This window comes from Phasianus colchicus, chromosome 1 (genome assembly GCF_987193195.1).
Source record: "Phasianus colchicus chromosome 1, bPhaCol1.hap1.1, whole genome shotgun sequence".
NCBI classification, from domain to species: Eukaryota; Metazoa; Chordata; class Aves; order Galliformes; family Phasianidae; genus Phasianus; species Phasianus colchicus.
The window spans coordinates 93,721,791-93,738,689 of record NC_143436.1 but is presented as its reverse complement, the minus strand read 5'-3'; the positions used below and the strand labels follow the sequence as shown (position 1 = coordinate 93,738,689).

Below are 16,899 nucleotides of genomic sequence, written 5' to 3'. Positions count from 1 at the left end.
CTGTTAAATAAGCTAATGTCATTTGGATGTTTTAAGATTTAGAGAACATTCCTCTGACATAAGGGAACTTAGCAAAATAGAGCTCATATGTTGCTTGAACAAATGTGAAACGTTATGCTGTTTATCCATGTAAACACGTTACCCTAAATACCTTTGTTAATGCTGTGGCCTCTCAATCATTTTATCAGAGAAGGAGATGTGAAGCTGAAAAGATGTTTAAACAAAGGAAACACCTTAATAGGAACTTAATAAGAAACACATTAATAGTGTCTTTTGTAACTCTTTATGGCAGAGTGGCTCTATTAAGCAAGGTTCTGTCTTTGGCAGGAAGGGGTGGGTAGAGGGCCAACTTGCAGTCCTGAGACAGTATGGATATAACAGATATACCTCCCTTCAAATGCTGAATAATTAAGAGTAAAGATATTGCTGGTAATAAGAGTAGGTAGTATGGCTAGACCATTGAATGCTGAAGTAATGGATTAGAGGATCCCTTACCAGTTAGTTTATGTGCAGTATTTTCCCTGGTACTATCCTCAGCCGAGGATGAGAAGAAAGAAATGCAAGTCTAGTAGCTAACTGCTTTTGTCTTTTTAACAGTTGAGCAGTTGTATTCTTTTTCGACCTCCAGGTGGCAACCACGCCAAGCCTTGTGACTAGCAGTGCAGCTACTACCCTGACTGTCAATCCTGTGCTCCCTCTGACCAGTCCTGCTGTAACTAGTTTGTCAGTCACAGGTAAGGTGCATGCCATGACAGTTTCTTCACAGTACATTTATTTTTAGTTGTCAGGTAAATCATGATGTCAGACAAGTAATTAAGATTTTAGAGAGGTAAAGATTTTGTTGGATTTCTGGTATCCTTTATTGTAGTTATCTGGGAGAAATTTAGAACTCTCTGGGATCTACTGCCTGAGTTTTTGTATAAAGTACTGATTGGATTTTGATGCATGCAGTGCATAATGAGATGTGAAGAAGTTTCAGATGGATATCTATAATCTGCTGGGCTGAAACTGTAAAGCAGGGAAGAAAAATTGCCTTTATGATAGATAAAGAATCTTTGAGATGTTGTGGACTCATCTTTTGTATGTTGGTTCCAAGCATTCCTTTTCTCTCAACTTTAAACAAAGGCAGATTTGCCTTGCCACCATGTTAAACTCTATCATTTTCCCTTTTCAATTTATTCAGAAGGTCTTTCTTTATCTCGGTAGTAGTCACACAGGTGTCTCAGGGCATCTTGTCATTGTTCCTTGTTACTCCACTCTGAAACTTCAGTCTTTGTGACCATTTGGTTAACTTTCCTGGGGAAACAAACACAGGTGATATTGAAGTGAAAGGTGCTGCCTCCTATTGCTAGCTTCTAGTGTTCCTCTGCCTCCTCTTGAAGTGTCATTCTGTTGCAGACTGAGACCCAAACTCAGCAGAGCCAGACTTCTTGGTTCTAGAAGAATGTGTATTTATCTCCCTTTCGGTTGGATGTACAGTTCAGTTGAAGTGGTTTCTGCTCAGTTATATCTGGCTTTTGTAGTGATATAACCAGACTCAATCTTTTAGGCACAACAGAAACCACCTCCAACAACACAGCAACAGTGATTTCAACGGCACCTCCAGCTTCTTCAGCAGTGACATCACCCTCCCTGAGTCCTTCCCCTTCTGCCTCAGCCTCCATTTCAGAGGCATCCAGTGCCAGCGAGACCAGCACAACACAGACAACCTCCACTCCCTTGTCCTCCCCTCTTGGGACCAGCCAGGTGATGGTAACAGCATCAGGGTTGCAAACAGCAGCAGCAGCCGCATTACAAGGAGCTGCACAGTTGCCTGCAAATGCAAGTCTCGCTGCCATGGCTGCTGCAGCAGGACTAAACCCAGGCTTGATGGCATCCTCACAGTTTGCAGCTGGGTAAGGATGAATTTTTCACACCCTTACAGTTTAAGTGGCAGGAGAGGAAAGGAGAATTCTTGGAATAATTTGTGTGGTCTTTTATATATTGCAGTTCTCTGGTAGAGCTCATTTGGCAGTTTTAGTGTCTATTACCTGAAATCACAGAATCTCAGAATCACAGAATCAAATTCTGAAGGTTTGCTTATAGATGGTAGAGATACCATTCCCATCAGGATACACAAACATGGTTTCATTTTACAGATGAAAAAGCTGTGTTGTAATTTGCCAAGTCATCAATCCTACTGCTCAATTTGACTTAAGAGCTGCAGGTTATCAGAAATCATCAAATCGTCTCAAATGGAGAGTTGACCTAGGCCTACTTGTCACCTCTGCATTCATTTCTCCATCACAATCAAGAAGCTGTAAAAATGCATAATATGTGTTGAAGTTTTTGCTTTAAAAAACATTGCTCTGAGAGATGGCTCTTTGTTTCTTCAATTCCTCTTGATTGACATCTGTCTTATCTGAATCTAGAAGGTGCTGATAGCTATTTAACAAGTTACAGTTTCCCAAAAATACATTACAGGAATATTTTACAGCTATGATCAATGCAACTTGTAGTTACAGTGCCTGTACTTCAGACATATTGCTAACCACAGAGCTGAAAGGCAACATCTACTCAAGATACCGTCAAAGAAAAAAATGAAATAAGCTAATAACTAGATCGAGGCCTTAATCTTCTGTGTCCCTTCCTGCCATTTTTAAAAAAATATGATCGTGTAGTTCTAAACAGTGGTCACCTTTTCCTAAAAGTAACCCTCTTTCCCTTTGTCTTTGTTTCTTCCATGATCTTGCTTCCTGCAGAGGTGCCTTACTCAGTCTCAATCCAGGGACATTAGGTGGTGCTCTCAGCCCAGCCCTGATGAGCAACAGTACACTGGCAACTATTCAAGGTCAGTAAAGTTCTTCTTAATGCATCTCTGTTGTACTTCCTTAGCTTTGTTGTTCTCTACCAAAAAAAGGAATGCTGACCCTTCAGAACTGCACATAAGTGTTGTCAGACTAGAGGTTTTTCAAAATTCAAATGCCCAAATTCATTGTATGTATCACAGATTCAGGAGCAGGTACAACTTCAGAAAGTAGATTAGAATCATGTATAATCTCGTAGAGATTCACAGAAGGCCTTTAAGATACTGCGTGTGATCTGAAATTTATTTTCTTGTCTTTCCCCCATAGTTTTAGAGGCACGTGTGTCTCCAGCTGGTTGGAGAGATGCATTTTATAGCTCTTCTGACATAAGCTTGAGCAGTTTTTGCACTTTTTTGCACTGTTTTGAGATCTGTAGGAGAGCACTTCTGAGAAAGACTTGATCCTTTCTTCTTCTTCTCAAACGTCTTTTAAACAAGTGAAAAAAATCCTGCCCCTAAAACTCCTTACGTGGAAATTTAAATTAATAAATCCATATTTGGAGGAGTAAAGCTTTGTTTTGCAACTGCCATGCAGTCAAAAATTTCCAGTGACTTTAAAAAGTAAGATCTGTTCTCAATTCATAGTTTGTCATCTATGGGGGGAAAAAGAAAGTTGGTGCAGGTGCCTTAACATCCAGCTAACCTTGTGTATTCAAACATCTCGGGGACTATATGATCTCCCTTACAACCCCTACAATTCTGTGATTGATTCTGTGATCTTCTAAAGCAGCTTAACAAATCTTGTTTGCAGGGTCCAAGAAAGAACCGTTTCACAAAGGGTCACAGATAAATATATGAGATCATAATCTAAGGCAGACTGAACCCTATAGCCTTGTGAGAGTAAGCTGTAACCGCATTTATATGTTGTAATTTTGAAAGTTACTCTCAAGGTTACATGACCTTCATCTTGTGATAACTGTTGTTTCAAGTGAACACGCATCTCAACCCTTTCCAAGTTACCTGAGTGCACACATTTTTCTTTGACAGAAAACACAGAGCAGTGTTGCAGTAAAAGAGCTGAAGAAAAGCTTGATGGAATTAGGAACAGGTGACAGAAGCATTTTAATATTTGCAAGGTCTTACCCACCCTTCATAAGGATTTGTCATTTAAAAAAAAAGTTACGCATGATGACTGTCATTAGTTGTGTAGGGAGCATTCACATCAGAGAAGGAAAGTGCAGAGCCCTGTTGCTTTTAGGCACATTCTGCATTGTTGCTTACTACTGATGTTATCTCCTCCCTGCTTAATTTTCCATTTTTTAGCTCTTGCATCTAGTGGCTCTCTTCCAATAACATCACTGGATGCATCTGGAAACTTGGTGTTTGCCAATGCTGGAGGTACTCCTAACATCGTAACTGCCCCTCTGTTCCTGAACCCTCAGAACCTTTCTCTGCTCACCAGCAACCCAGTTAGCTTGGTCTCTGCAGCTGCAGCCTCCGCAGGGGCCTCTGGACCAGTCGCCAGCCTTCATGCCACCTCCACCTCAGCTGAGTCCATCCAGAACTCTCTCCTCACGGTGGCCTCTGCGAGCGGGGCCACATCCACCACCACTACTGCCTCCAAGGCACAGTGAGCTGGGCTGAGCTGTGCTGCCAGCAGCCTTTTTCACTGTGCAGTGGGATTGGCTGCCAGTGGGGTTTATGAACTGAAAAATGTGATGGTCATCCTCTCGCCGTGTTGCTGGGGACAAGGGAGAGAAGGAGAAATATTAAAAAAAAAAAAACAACAACACAAAAAAACAACACAAAAAACAAAAGCAAAACAGGAAGGATTTAAAGCTGGGACAGACATTTGCCTAATTTTATAATAAACACTGTCTTTTCAGGATCGCTTCATGGATCGGAGAACTTTCTAACCAAAAATGTAAAAAAAACAAAAACAAAAAAACAACAAAAAAAAACACAAAACAAAACAAAACAACAAAAAAAAAAAACAACACAAAAAAAGTGAAAGGACTACTTATCATTTCCAGCAGTCACAATGACAAGTTAAGGTGGGTTATCAGTTCAAACATAGGACGGGGATTTCTTGTTCCTTTTTGGTCTAAATATCTTTCTTTTTTAATTATCATTTTATTGGTCTGTTGTACAGGCCATTATGTCATACAAGGTGTTTATAATCGTATCAATCTTATTGGGGGTTCCTTTCTTAACTGGTACAATTTAGGCAGGCCTGTATTACTGGTGTATCTCTATTATTATTATTATGATTATTATTATTATTATTTTTATATATATAGTTTGGACGCATTTGTCTATTGCTCCTGGATTATTTTCAGCGAGCTCCCACACCGTGGGGGGAGGGTGGGAGGGTGGAGAGGAAGAATGAGCACAAAGAGACTTTCTGTCCTAATCTTCTGGGAACGTTTTGAACAGTTTCCTCATCCTTAAATTTGTCTGATGTCTACTTAGAGGGGTCAGAAGGATTAATTTCCATCGCTTGTGCAGGAAGCTCAGTGTAGCGGTAGAGATGGTTGTGTGCAAAGATCCAGGCTGGTCTCTGCTCTTTGAGCAGAGGGAGGAATTAGTTGTGAACCACAGTTCTCCTTCTCTTAATTATTTAGACAAAATGGCCAAACTTTACACTTAGCTTCGTGTGCATGTTTCCTCTTTACTTCAGAGAGTGGAATTTAACCTCCTGAGTCTAGATTGTGTGGCATACTGATGGCTCTTCTGTCCTGTTGAATTGATTTTGCTCTTAAGAACGTACACAAATATTTTAAAGTCACTCAAGCTAATTGGAAGTATATGAAGCAGCATTTACCATCCTGGATTTCTACCAAATGAATTGGTACAGGATTTCAAAAGGCCTGGCTCTCTCTAATCATAGGTGCATTCTCCTTCGTTTACTTCTAATGTTTCCAACATTGCATTTGGGAGAATTTTCTAGGGAGGGGAAAAAAAAAAAGCTTCTGGCTGCAAAACACTGAAACCAAAACTGTAAGAACAGAAGCTGCCATCTCTGATGCCAACACAAGAGAGTTGTCTCTGTTTTTGCACATACCTTGGTGATCTCGTGTAGTCTCTGAGCTGTGATGCTGCTAGCTATGTAGAAATGGCAATAAGCATCTCTGAGCGGAGCGTTGGGACTTACCTGCCACTGTAACTGTCTGATTGATTCTGATCCATTCAGCAAAGAATATTTATGTGGATGAGGAAGAGTAATGGACTGTACAGAAGTTAGATCTGTATATTCTTAAATATACAATCTAGTATCTGAACCAAAAAGACTTTTGAAAAGAGAAGACTGGATCACTGCAATGCAGTTCACTTTGAACTTCCATTCTGGATGGATTTAACAGTTTCTGCCGTGTGTTTAAAAGTAGATTTCTTTAAGCTAACAAGGGTATTAGAAGAGTTCCTTCCCCCCACCCCCTTTCCTGTTGTCACCAGAGTGTTCTGAAATAATGAACTAATGCAGCTTTGTTCATTGTGTTGATGATTCAGGGGGATCTTGGAGTTTCTCATCCAAGATCCAGATGGCAGCAACTTTAAACTCTACATGTGCTCTGGTTGGTGACCTAAGCATGTGGGATTTGCGTTTGCACTCAAGTGGCAGAATCCCTTATCTCTCCCCCCACTGCCTTGGTTTTGCTCTGTTCATCTCTAACTCTCCACCTTCCTGTGTTACTGAATATTTAAACCAGTTATCCCCGTAACTTCAAAACTAGTGAACTGCAAGCAGGGAAACTAACAAATGTCCGTCCACCGTTTCTAATGTGTTTTTGATTTTTTTATGTTTTATTTTTTTAAAACTAAGCTTGAACCAAAGTCAATTTCTAGCAAGCTGCTGTACTAATGGACTAGTTTGTATAAGTGCAGTTCAGATGCAGAGAGGCGATAGATGCTACTGACAATTTCTTTTTCATTTGTCTTTTGTTTTTATTAATTTTATATAAAAGTTGCTGCTTGTTTTTAATCTTTTTTTTTTTTTTTTTTGGTTGGTTGGTTGGTAATTTGTATTATCCTTGGGGCAGACTCTTAACTTGACTTTAATTTGTTTTCTTTTGTTTGATGTGTAAATAGAATGGCAATGTCAGGGGTTTGTTAATCCAACAGGTCCCACCCTCATCCCACCAGTATGACTAAAATTACGTATTTTTTGGGTGTCTGATGTCTCTCTGACTTCAGGCTGCACAGAAGACTTTTAGGGCTATGAATAATACTGCATAAATGTAAATTTCCCACAGTAATAGGTTCGGAGCGGTAAAAGATACAGCTGGGTGAGCTTCAGGGAGGTAGGGAAGAAGTGGAAGAGGAGATGCTGGTACCCACTGTGTTGGTCTGGAGGCCATAGTGTGGACCACAGTTTCTACCAAAGGAGCACAAGCCCCATGGGACTTGTGTTCAGTGAAGTAAGAGGATGGGGAAAATTGCAGCTATCATGTTCATTCCTGAGTCTGAAAGTTCCTACTTACTTTCACGCCTGTGCAAAAATACAATTAATCAGGAAGCTTTTTCATTAAAGAAGGGATACGTCGGTCTTTGCTCCGATGGATCTTCTATTCCCTAAAGATGTGGCAGGGTGGGGGGCATGGCTGTTGCATATATATAAGAAACACAAAGAAGGGTGGGCCTTAATCAGCATATCCTCTCTCCACAGTTCAAAGAAACTGTGCCATTAGCTGTCTGAATGAGTTTTCATGTCCCATTCTTGCTGGTTTGTGATTGGGAGAGGGTCTTGTTGAGTACATATCTGGAACACTAATGCAGCTTGGATGGTTTATTTATTATAAAAAATCTGCTTTTTTTCCTGACTACCTTTGCATTGGTCACATGGCTTTGGTGTGAGCACCTTAATACCCCCTTTCCCTCCTCCTCTCTACCCCATCACCCTCTCTGGGGCCCAGATTCCAGGGAATTTCTTAGCAAGCCTTTTTCTGAGAGAAACTGGAAACTCAGAATAGCCACATATCTGGAAAGGGCTTGATTTAGCTTGTGGAAGCTGGCACAGTACTCAAGCAGCACATATCCCATGGCTTTACTCACCAGCGTGCTTTGGTTAAACCCCAAATTGATTTGCTTGGATGTATTTTCCTGTGACATCCCAATGACTGACCACTGATCCCAGTGCCTGCTTTTCATCCCTTGCAGTGCTTTGTCTTATGGCTGCTGGCAACCTCCAGTCTTTGGGTGAAAGACAGAAATCAGGTGCGTGACTTCAGGGTGTGAAGGGAAGGGGAGTGAGATCAAGTACTGGAATTTAGAAGAAGTTTATTTTTTAAATAATCATCTTGCTGACAGTAAAAGTTGTTGCGTCTGAAGAGACTAACAATTGTATAGAGACTCAGTAAATGGGATTTTTGTCTGAAGTTCACCGGTGTTTGAAATGGAGAATTATTGTCTCAGGAAGCACTGGGACTTGCATTGTTGCAAACTGGCTGACAGGCACAGAGCATACATGTTGCAAACAAAATGATTTTTTTTTCCTCTAGTTAGGCAAAATAGTGCCTCTGATTCCTGTATAAGTGGATTTACATGTTGAATGGAGGTATTTTCTATGACATGCTCACGGTCCTAAGTTCTTCGTTTCTTTTTAGGGGAAGGTTTTCTCTAAGATTGTTTGTTTCTAGGATAGTTTCTAGCAGCGTGCTGGTATATTTGCTACTGTATTGACTTCTCAGCCAAGATCAGAAGAAATGTTAGTGTGTTAGAATATGTCTGATCACATCTTTTTTTCTGAGCTTGTGGCTCTGTATTTACGGATCTGTGGGTTGCTTTTCACATTTGCAAGCATGCCAAAGGACACGTGCAGGAAAAGAGAATGAAAAACTCTCTCTCATATAGCCAAGGACAAAAGCCACAAGATTTGCAGAGCCACAAATACAGATATGCCCTGAAGGTCTAGAAGAACTATTTAGGAAATGGTTTCAGGGTGAGCTGTTGTAAGCTGGTGATGAATTTTTTTTCTGTTAGAAAAATTTATTCCTGTTTGGCTTTAGAACAGCTGAACTCCTCAGAATCTGCTTGCCGCAGTCAGTGTAGAGTTATTCTTCGTGAACAGATCATAGGAAGTATACAGAGGTATTGCTGCTTACAAAGGTCACATCTGTCTACATCTCCTTAAGAGGATTTCTTGTGTTTCTGAGTTACTACTGTGTTTCTGTCTCGGTACATTTTATGATTTCCCTCTGTAGCTTTAAGATGGTATGTATGTGCATGCTCTCGTAGAATTGCTGAGGAGATAGCATGCTCGTTACATGCAGAACCACCTAGTTTGTTTTTAAGAGATTCTTTTTTTTTTGTCCATCCTATTGGCAAATGTCACTTGAACTCACTGTTTAGTTTTTCTTTGGGGAATTTGTGACATTGCACCACTGCTTTGGAAGATCCTCTGCTTCAGTAAGGAGTTGTCGAAAGTACACATTAAATTGGATTGCAAAAGTCATTTTGCCATGAATGAGAAATCTGTGCTCTGATGAACCTTCAAGGAAAACATGTTGAGAGTCAGTAGGGTTGTCATGTAGAAGTGTGCTGCTCTGTTGCTCAGTTTGAGTGCTAGTGAGGTTACTTTGCAAGAGAAAACTAAAGTGCAAGAACATTAGGAAGAAGACATACTCCGATGGCTTGAATTACAGACCTTTTAGAACACAAGAGGCTTCAAGTTTGCATTTTATCTTGAAATGAACAGGCTGACAAAGAATTCCAATGAAAACAGTGTAGACCCTGAAGTACTTGGAGTTGCAGCTTGCACCTTTTCGAGTTAATAAGGAGGATGCCAGTGTTAACCACAGTAGCTGTCTGCTGGTCCTAAAACCCAAGAACAAATGCTGTCTTGTAGCGTGTTAGTTTTTCATTTGATGAAGAACAATGTATTGCCTCTATTTTGTTCCTTCTCTTATTTTACTTTAAATGCATGGTGAGCATCAGATCTAGACAAAAAATTTATACTTTCGATCATCTGAAATTCTTTTAGGATAATTAATTCCTTAAAAAAAAAAAGAACCTCGGAAACAAACCTTTTTTGCTCAGGGGGTGGTAAAAGAATGGCCCTTACTAAAATGTGTTGGAGAAGATTCTCTATATGCATCCTCTGCAACAGTTTAAAATATAACCATATTACTTCTCTTGCTATTGTATCCTAATGCTTTGGTTTGAGATGATGGTCAGGTTTGTGAGCTTTGCAGTGTGCTTTGGCTCACTGCACATTTCTATGGAGCAACATTCTTTAAAACAAAAGTTTCCACTTCATTATAAATGGAGTACAGAATCTGCTACAGCTGGAACCATACCACAGACACTCTACAAAAGTATCCGAATCACCTTAAGTATCAATTGATGATTTCTTAAGTAAAAATTAACTTTATGAAATTCTTAGAGAGGCAGGTAGCTTCTCATGGCCGTTGGGTTGTCTTGGGCCATACAAAATAGGGTGTCTGGCCCAACTGTCCAGTGGTTTTAAACCAGAAGTGTAGGTCAGTGTATTACCAGGTTAACTGTATTAAGGATCCTAGTCCCATTCTGCCCCAAACGATTATGTGATGTTTATACACAGAGCATGAGTACATCTCATGGATACGTACCATGGATTGGCTAGGGCGGAGTGCTACCAAAGCTAACCTGCTGCTCCCCACTGGATTTCAGGTTGCCAGTTCTCACACAGCCAACTTAAAATGTTTTGTATTTTTGTAAGAATACCTCTTTTTATATCTCCCTCCCTTTCCAAAATATTAGAGCAATACAGGATTCAAGGTACAGAATGACAGAGGTTCTGCTCTTCTCAGTCATTAAATCTAACTCTTGTTGCTGCTCGTGAGTCTTTCTCTTTTTATGGCCAAGAGATCCCTTGAGTATTTAAAAGATTTTTGACATAGACTTTGTCTTAGAGGGTGCTGCAGCCCACGCCTTTTTTTATGTGAGTGGAGCTTATGTAGAGAGATGTTAGAGGGCTGTAGACTCATAAAATGGTGCCGGACTGATATCAGACTGACTCATGGCTTGCAGTTCCTTAAAATATTCATATCTTTTGCTCCATGTCCAAACTGGGCATGGTTCCCTGTATGACAAAAGAAGTTGTTCCAGTGCTGTAGTGCTATTGGAGCAATGAAAAGAGGAGATTCCTGACCTTACATATCTTTGTGGTCAAACACGCATCAACACATGAAAAAGTACTCGATCTTTTTTGGTGTTTATATCTTCTTCACTCAACCTTCATTCTCCCACTTCAAATACACTCTTAGCGGGTACCTTCACTGAGCTGTTACCCCCATGGGATGCTGTTAGAAGGGCGTTAGGATGATTGCACTGGAATTACAAATGGTTTTACCTTGGGAGAAGGGCAGAGACACCTTTTAGCTGAGTAGACAAACACGGTCATGTTGTATCAGGTACTTCTTTTCTGACCAAATTCCAAATAACAAAGCAACCAGCGGGGCTGCTTTCGTTTGGTTTGCACTGCACAGCTAAGCACTGTCCTTCATTGGAATAATCTGGGCCCCTTCCCATCCTCTCCCTCCTTCCTTGTTCCCTTCCCTGTCTTTCCTCTGTGGAAGGTAGCACCATACAGCTCTGAGAACAATACGTGTGGGTAGCAGCTGGCTTCTGGCACCTTCATAAAATACCTCAGCATAGCTTAGCATTGTCGCAGAACTGGTTTTAAACTGAAAAAAATCAGAAGAGAAAAGCAAACTTTATAAATAGTTGAGATAATTCTAGCTGTAGAGTTTAGTTGAACTGATGTTTATTATGATTGATAAACATGATTATGCTGTATGTATTTGAGATCCTGTTTATAGCTTACAACTTTATAGGGTCGGGTGGGGGTGGGTGGATGTTGGGGGCAGAGAAGGGGGTTGACTGTGTTAGAAGGAAAATGTTTGCTCATGAATTTTTTTCCTTGTATCTGTCTTGCCAAAGGAAACATTTTGTCGCTCCTGGGTTTGGGATTGTTGTTTGGTTGGTTTATCTGTGGTCTAATCTGCAGCACGGCACGTGGTGGCATGCAGGTTACTGGTTGGGTTGCTGTTCAGGGTCCTTTCAAGTGTGCGCACACTTCCCTCCCTCTTGGCCCATCCTTACCCTTCGCTGGAATCTAAAGATAAGGCAATGTGTAGCGGGAGGCTTGGGGGAAAGAAGGTGGCTATATACTGGGTTAGACTCAACCAAGACGAAAATCCGTTCCAGTTAGTTGAGTTGCACCAGAGCTGAATTGGGTCCATTGTGTTTGACTTCGGGGAGGGCGAAGAATGGTTGTCACATCTTAATCTGTCTGGGAGAGCAAAAGTGAAACAGGTTCCTTTTATCCCCCTTGTCTTGTTACTGAATGTAGGGCTTGTAGTGCTTGATAATAGATGGAAAACTTTTTAAACACTTCCTTTTCTAATAGCAATGCTAATCTGTCTAGACCAAAAACTATGAAAGAAAAACCAAACTGAGAAGTGAAAGCTAACCTACTCCTAACACCTGGCTGGTGTGCCTGAACGGGTTGAAATACTGTGAGACTGTGGTGGGAGGGGGGCTTTGAGATTGGCTGGGAGAGGGAGCGGGTCGTTCTGCTGGCGTGTCTCGGCGTGGTGAGCGGTGTTACCTTGGGAGGGGTGTGTGGCCCTGCCATCCGCACCCCAAGGCTTCCCTTCAAGGCCTGTGGCATGGGGGAAGAGGGGCGCGTGTGTGTGAGAGAGAGTGTGCATGCGTGTGTGCGAGCGTGCGGTGATGTGGAGAGGAGCTCGACTCCACTGGGGTGGGAGAATTCCCAGTGGCCTCGTAGGGAACCAAAGGCACTGATACGTCGTCAGCTCTGCTGTTTTCAGAGCGGGTAAGAGAAAAAGCTGGGTGGGTTTTTTTTTGTTGAGCTTGGGGTCACTGTCCCTTTCTGAAAGGACCTGATCTCTCGTGGGTACTCCCACCTTTTCTGCATAGAGTTGCTTTGGCTCTGTGAAGACGAACTGCGTGTGGAGCTTGCCCAGTGCTTCAGGTCTTAGGCTGATGGTGGGATACAGTCAGGGAAAACTGTTTCTGTCCTTTGAGTGAGGAAGCAGTGTAGTCTAAGGTCAGAGTCTGTTCAACAGCTTTTGCGTACGGCCCTCCTCTTAGGGGGGCCATGAAGTCTCCTTTCTTTGCTCCCCAAAGTAGCCTTGTACATGTCCATGTATCGTGCTATTGGGCTGAGTTGTTTTATCGGTGAGCTTGGTGAGCTCTTGTGAAGAAAGGGAGGGAGGAAGGGGGCGAGGCGGATTGTCCAGCCGCTCTTCCTCCAGACGCCAATCGGGTTGCAGAACTTCACTGAAAGCTTTACTAATAGAATTGTTGTTCTGACATTATGTAAAAGTGGTATTAATATTGTGTGACTTTTCAAAGAGCTAGTTAGATTTATAGGTAGGTAATAGGGATATTGAAGAAACGACTTCTCAAAGAAAAGAACACTTGGAACAAAAGAAGTGGAAAACAAGGTGTGCTTTAAGGAAAACAAATCTGAGGAAGGAAATGAAACAGCTTGTGGGAGGCGAGGGAAGACGATGCCCTTTGGCGTTCCTTTAGAGCTGCTGAGGCTCAGCCCCAGAACTGGAACATACCCCCTCTGCCTTATCTCATCTCTCTACCAAACAGGACATTGTCAAGTAGCTCAAACCAAAATGCGCTGATCTGTCTTAAAAACGGTTCGGTCTGCTGGTGGATGTCCTCCTGCAGAGCTTTACGTAAAACCATAAAATGCTTAACTCATCAAGGTAGCTTCCCCTGTCCTCACAAAATTCTCTTACCTACGGTAGGCCCCACTTCAGGATTCATATTGCCTTTGCTGAATTTTGTCGCAGCAGCTACTTAAGCCCTATTCCCTGAATGTGATAACGTTGTGTGCGGATGAAGCTGGCGTGTTGTGGTGCTATAGCAATCTGAAATTACCGAGCAGACGGAATCCAGTGACATTGGAAGCCGCGTGCCAAGGGGCAAACGATGGACATCACGCAACCCCCTTGAGAAATGGCCGAGAATGCGAAGGCGCCAGTCACAGTGTCCTGAGAACGAGGCAGTTGAGACAAAACCTTCAGTTCTTCCCCCATCCACCCTCCATCGGCCTCTGTGGCCCTGGTGCTGCCTGCCCTGAGCCGAGTGCGAGGGCAGAGCGCCATGCGGAAGAGGTGGAGCCGCCCCGCGCCCCAAGAAGTGCTGGGGAGCCGGGCAGGCCTCCCTTTGGCGTGGGGAAGGGATCGCTGCCGAGCTGCCGCGGCTGTTGGCAGGGGTGCAGCGGGCGGGGGGGACCCAGGCAGTACCTCTTTGTCCCGCCAGTGCCGTTGTTCCATTTCCTTCCTCTGTGGTAGTGTCTAAGGCTAGGTGTGAGTAGGTGTGGGGTGTTTATCCGCCACAGGTACAGGAGCTGTCGTATACCTCATTTCTAACTCGTAACCGAGTAACTTGCTTTAACTTTCTCCAAACCCTACAGAGTTGCCAAGTCTGCCCTCCCTCCTCTGACGAACACTGAACTCTGGCCTATAGCACCCCGTGACCTGCAGCCCGGGGAGCGACCCCCTTACGCCTCTGAATGTCGCTGCTTAAAGCTACTGCAAAGTGAGGGCAAATTGCAATTGTATCTTATTTCCTTTGGTTACAAGGGGTCCTCTTGATTAGTCTGTGAATCTCCGCCCCTCCCTCCACTCTTCCCGCCCGGGGCCGCACAAGGCCCGCAGGCCTCCGGCCCCGCTGCAGACACGCTACTCGCTTTTCGACATGACCAAAAAACCCCAAACCCAAGAAAAGTCTCCAAATGTTTGATTTTCTTCTTTATTATTTGACAATCCTGGATCCCCACCCCCCCACCCCGCTGTCCGCCTGGCCAGCAGCTGCCTCCCGATCCCGTTCCATCTTTATTTGAATGTAGTTCCCCTGCCCCCCGGGACAGAGAACCTTCATCAGGTCACGGTGGCCGCTATAAGCCGGGAGGGGGCGGTTTCTTTGTTTTGTTTTGTTCTTTTAAAATTTCCAGCCAAAACCAAAGATTTCCTAATGATTGTATAAACTCAAAACAAACAAACAAACCAAAGACAAAGGGCGTCTTCAGCGCCCAGCCCACCTGCGAGGCGCCCGGCGGCGGGGAAGGGGCTCGCCGGGAAGGGGCCTCACCGGTGGGTTGGGGGCTGAAGGCTTGGGCGCAGGATTGGCTGCTCTGCTGGGTGCTCGAACCCTCTGGGGGCTGGGTGACGTCGACTAATACACGCTGAGGTGCACTTCCGAGCTTTCTCCCCTCCCCCCACCCCCCCGGTCACTGCTTGGAAGAGGCTGTCCTGTTGTGAGAAATCCCTGAAAGAAGAAGAAGCAGCTTTTCATTTCTCCTCTAGCTCCTTTTTTCTATATTTCTTTTATTTTTGCAGCACCACTGTGCAACTATGCATTGTATTTCTCAACCTTTTATGCTAGGTAGATGCCTGTGACTTTTTAACTTTTTTGGGGGGGTTGCAAACGGAGGAACTTTTTACATGGATCTTTTTAATCTCAGTTGATTGGGGGGTGTTTGGTTCTAGGGTCATACAAGCTCTATCCCAAAGCAAAATCCAAATGTTAATATTATTAGCCTGATGCAGATACCAAAGATAATTTCTTTCCTGCAGAACCTTAGACTTGTGTATTAAGTACGATTACCCAGCACTTGCATTAGTCTAACCTCAGTAATTCCAAAGCTTAGATGTATATTTTGGTATATTTCTGGGATATTAAAAAATTGTCGTTTAAATTCTTGTTTGTTTCAGTGTAATGCTCTTAAAGTCATAGCATGGAGATAACTGAACTTGTCCTATTCTTAGTAGTTTGAAATAATAGTATTTTTGTATGTTTTGGGTGTGTCTATGTATGTATTAACATAACGGTTTTCACTGCCTAGGTGTTCATAAATAAATTAAAAAAAAAAAAAACAAAAAACAAAAACGAAGGGTTTTTAAAGTGTACATAATGCTCCATGAAGAATTTCCACAGACCGCCAATTCGGATTGCATTTCACTGACGGCCGCTCCCAACTGGGATCCTTGCTTTCTTTTTAAAGAGACAGCATCTTCCTGTCGCCGCGCACCCATTAACCCGGGGCTCTTCCTCGGAGCAAAAGGTTCTTCACTGCTCTTAAGGGATGGGCCGAGGAGGAAGGAGCTCAAATGTTGCTTTTTTAAAAGCTATTTAATACGTTAGTTCGAAAACCAACCCTTTGTGTGAAGAAGGGCCCGTCCTTTGGAACCCTGCGATAGATCTCGGTGGTCAGAGAATGGCTGCAATGTCAGAGCAGCCACTTTTGCTTCTCTTCCAAAACAGAACAGACGTTCAGTCTTAACTCTCTGGCGCTTCCTCCTGCCCTCCCTCGAGCGCTGTGCCGGGACCTTCGGGTCAGCAGAGCTCAGGAAGAGCCCCCCCAGAGTGCCCCTACCCACTGTGCCCCACGCCTGAGCCTGAGGGGTTGGGTCCCATACATTTCAAACCTTGCTGGTTGCACGGAGGGTGAGGAGGAAGGCGAAGTGCTGTCTCTTTAAAGATGCCCTTTATTATTATTATAATTATTATAATTATTATTATTATTATTTTCCCAGTGGTTGCCTACAGATAGCTGTAGGCGGTGAGAGATTGTGTAGATTATGGTAAATCAGAATGAAAAGGTAGATTTTGTGTAGATGCATTTGTCTGCTGTAATTTTTTATATATATTAAACTTACTGTAATTGTACAGTTCATTTCTGTTGTAAACATCATTAAACCATTTTCCAAGTGTTTTAACATGTATGCACTTGTTTGTGTTCTGTCAATGTGGTGGGCTGGGGCAGCCCCCCTCCCCTGATGCATCTGCCCCAGCCCAGCGTGGGCAGCCCGGGCTGCTGAGAGATTCTCTGCTTCAGCTCTGCTCCCTCTCTGCACTGTGCTGCAATAATGTTTGTTCTGCAGGGCACTCCCCTGGCTGCATTGCTGACAGGCGCTCACAGCACAGCTTTCAAATCCCTTCCTGGGGCTGCGGCACGAGGTGAACAATGCATCGAATGCTGGGGCTTGAGGTGCTGTCCCAGCATTGCCTCCCACATCCTCCCAGCTGATGCTGGGGAAACACCGACCCCAGCAGCTGGCCAAGGAGACCACATTGCCACCATGCAGCAG

At 43.2% G+C, this 16,899-nt stretch overlaps 1 protein-coding gene across 7 annotated transcripts in view; it reads left to right on the top strand.

Annotated features, from left to right (window-relative positions):
* Positions 1-16,533, top strand: part of POU2F1 (POU class 2 homeobox 1) — a 120,667-nt gene extending 104,134 nt beyond the window's left edge. For 6 of the 7 annotated variants that reach the window (XM_031612617.2, XM_031612612.2, XM_090152662.1 and 3 more), the window contains 4 exons: positions 629-734; positions 1,550-1,895; positions 2,742-2,830; positions 4,109-16,533. In XM_031612617.2, the coding sequence (XP_031468477.1) occupies positions 629-734; positions 1,550-1,895; positions 2,742-2,830; positions 4,109-4,419 (852 nt within the window). In that variant the 3' untranslated portion in view covers positions 4,420-16,533. The other variant, XM_090152667.1, reaches the window with a different exon arrangement.
* Positions 16,534-16,899: the final 366 nt, after the last annotated feature.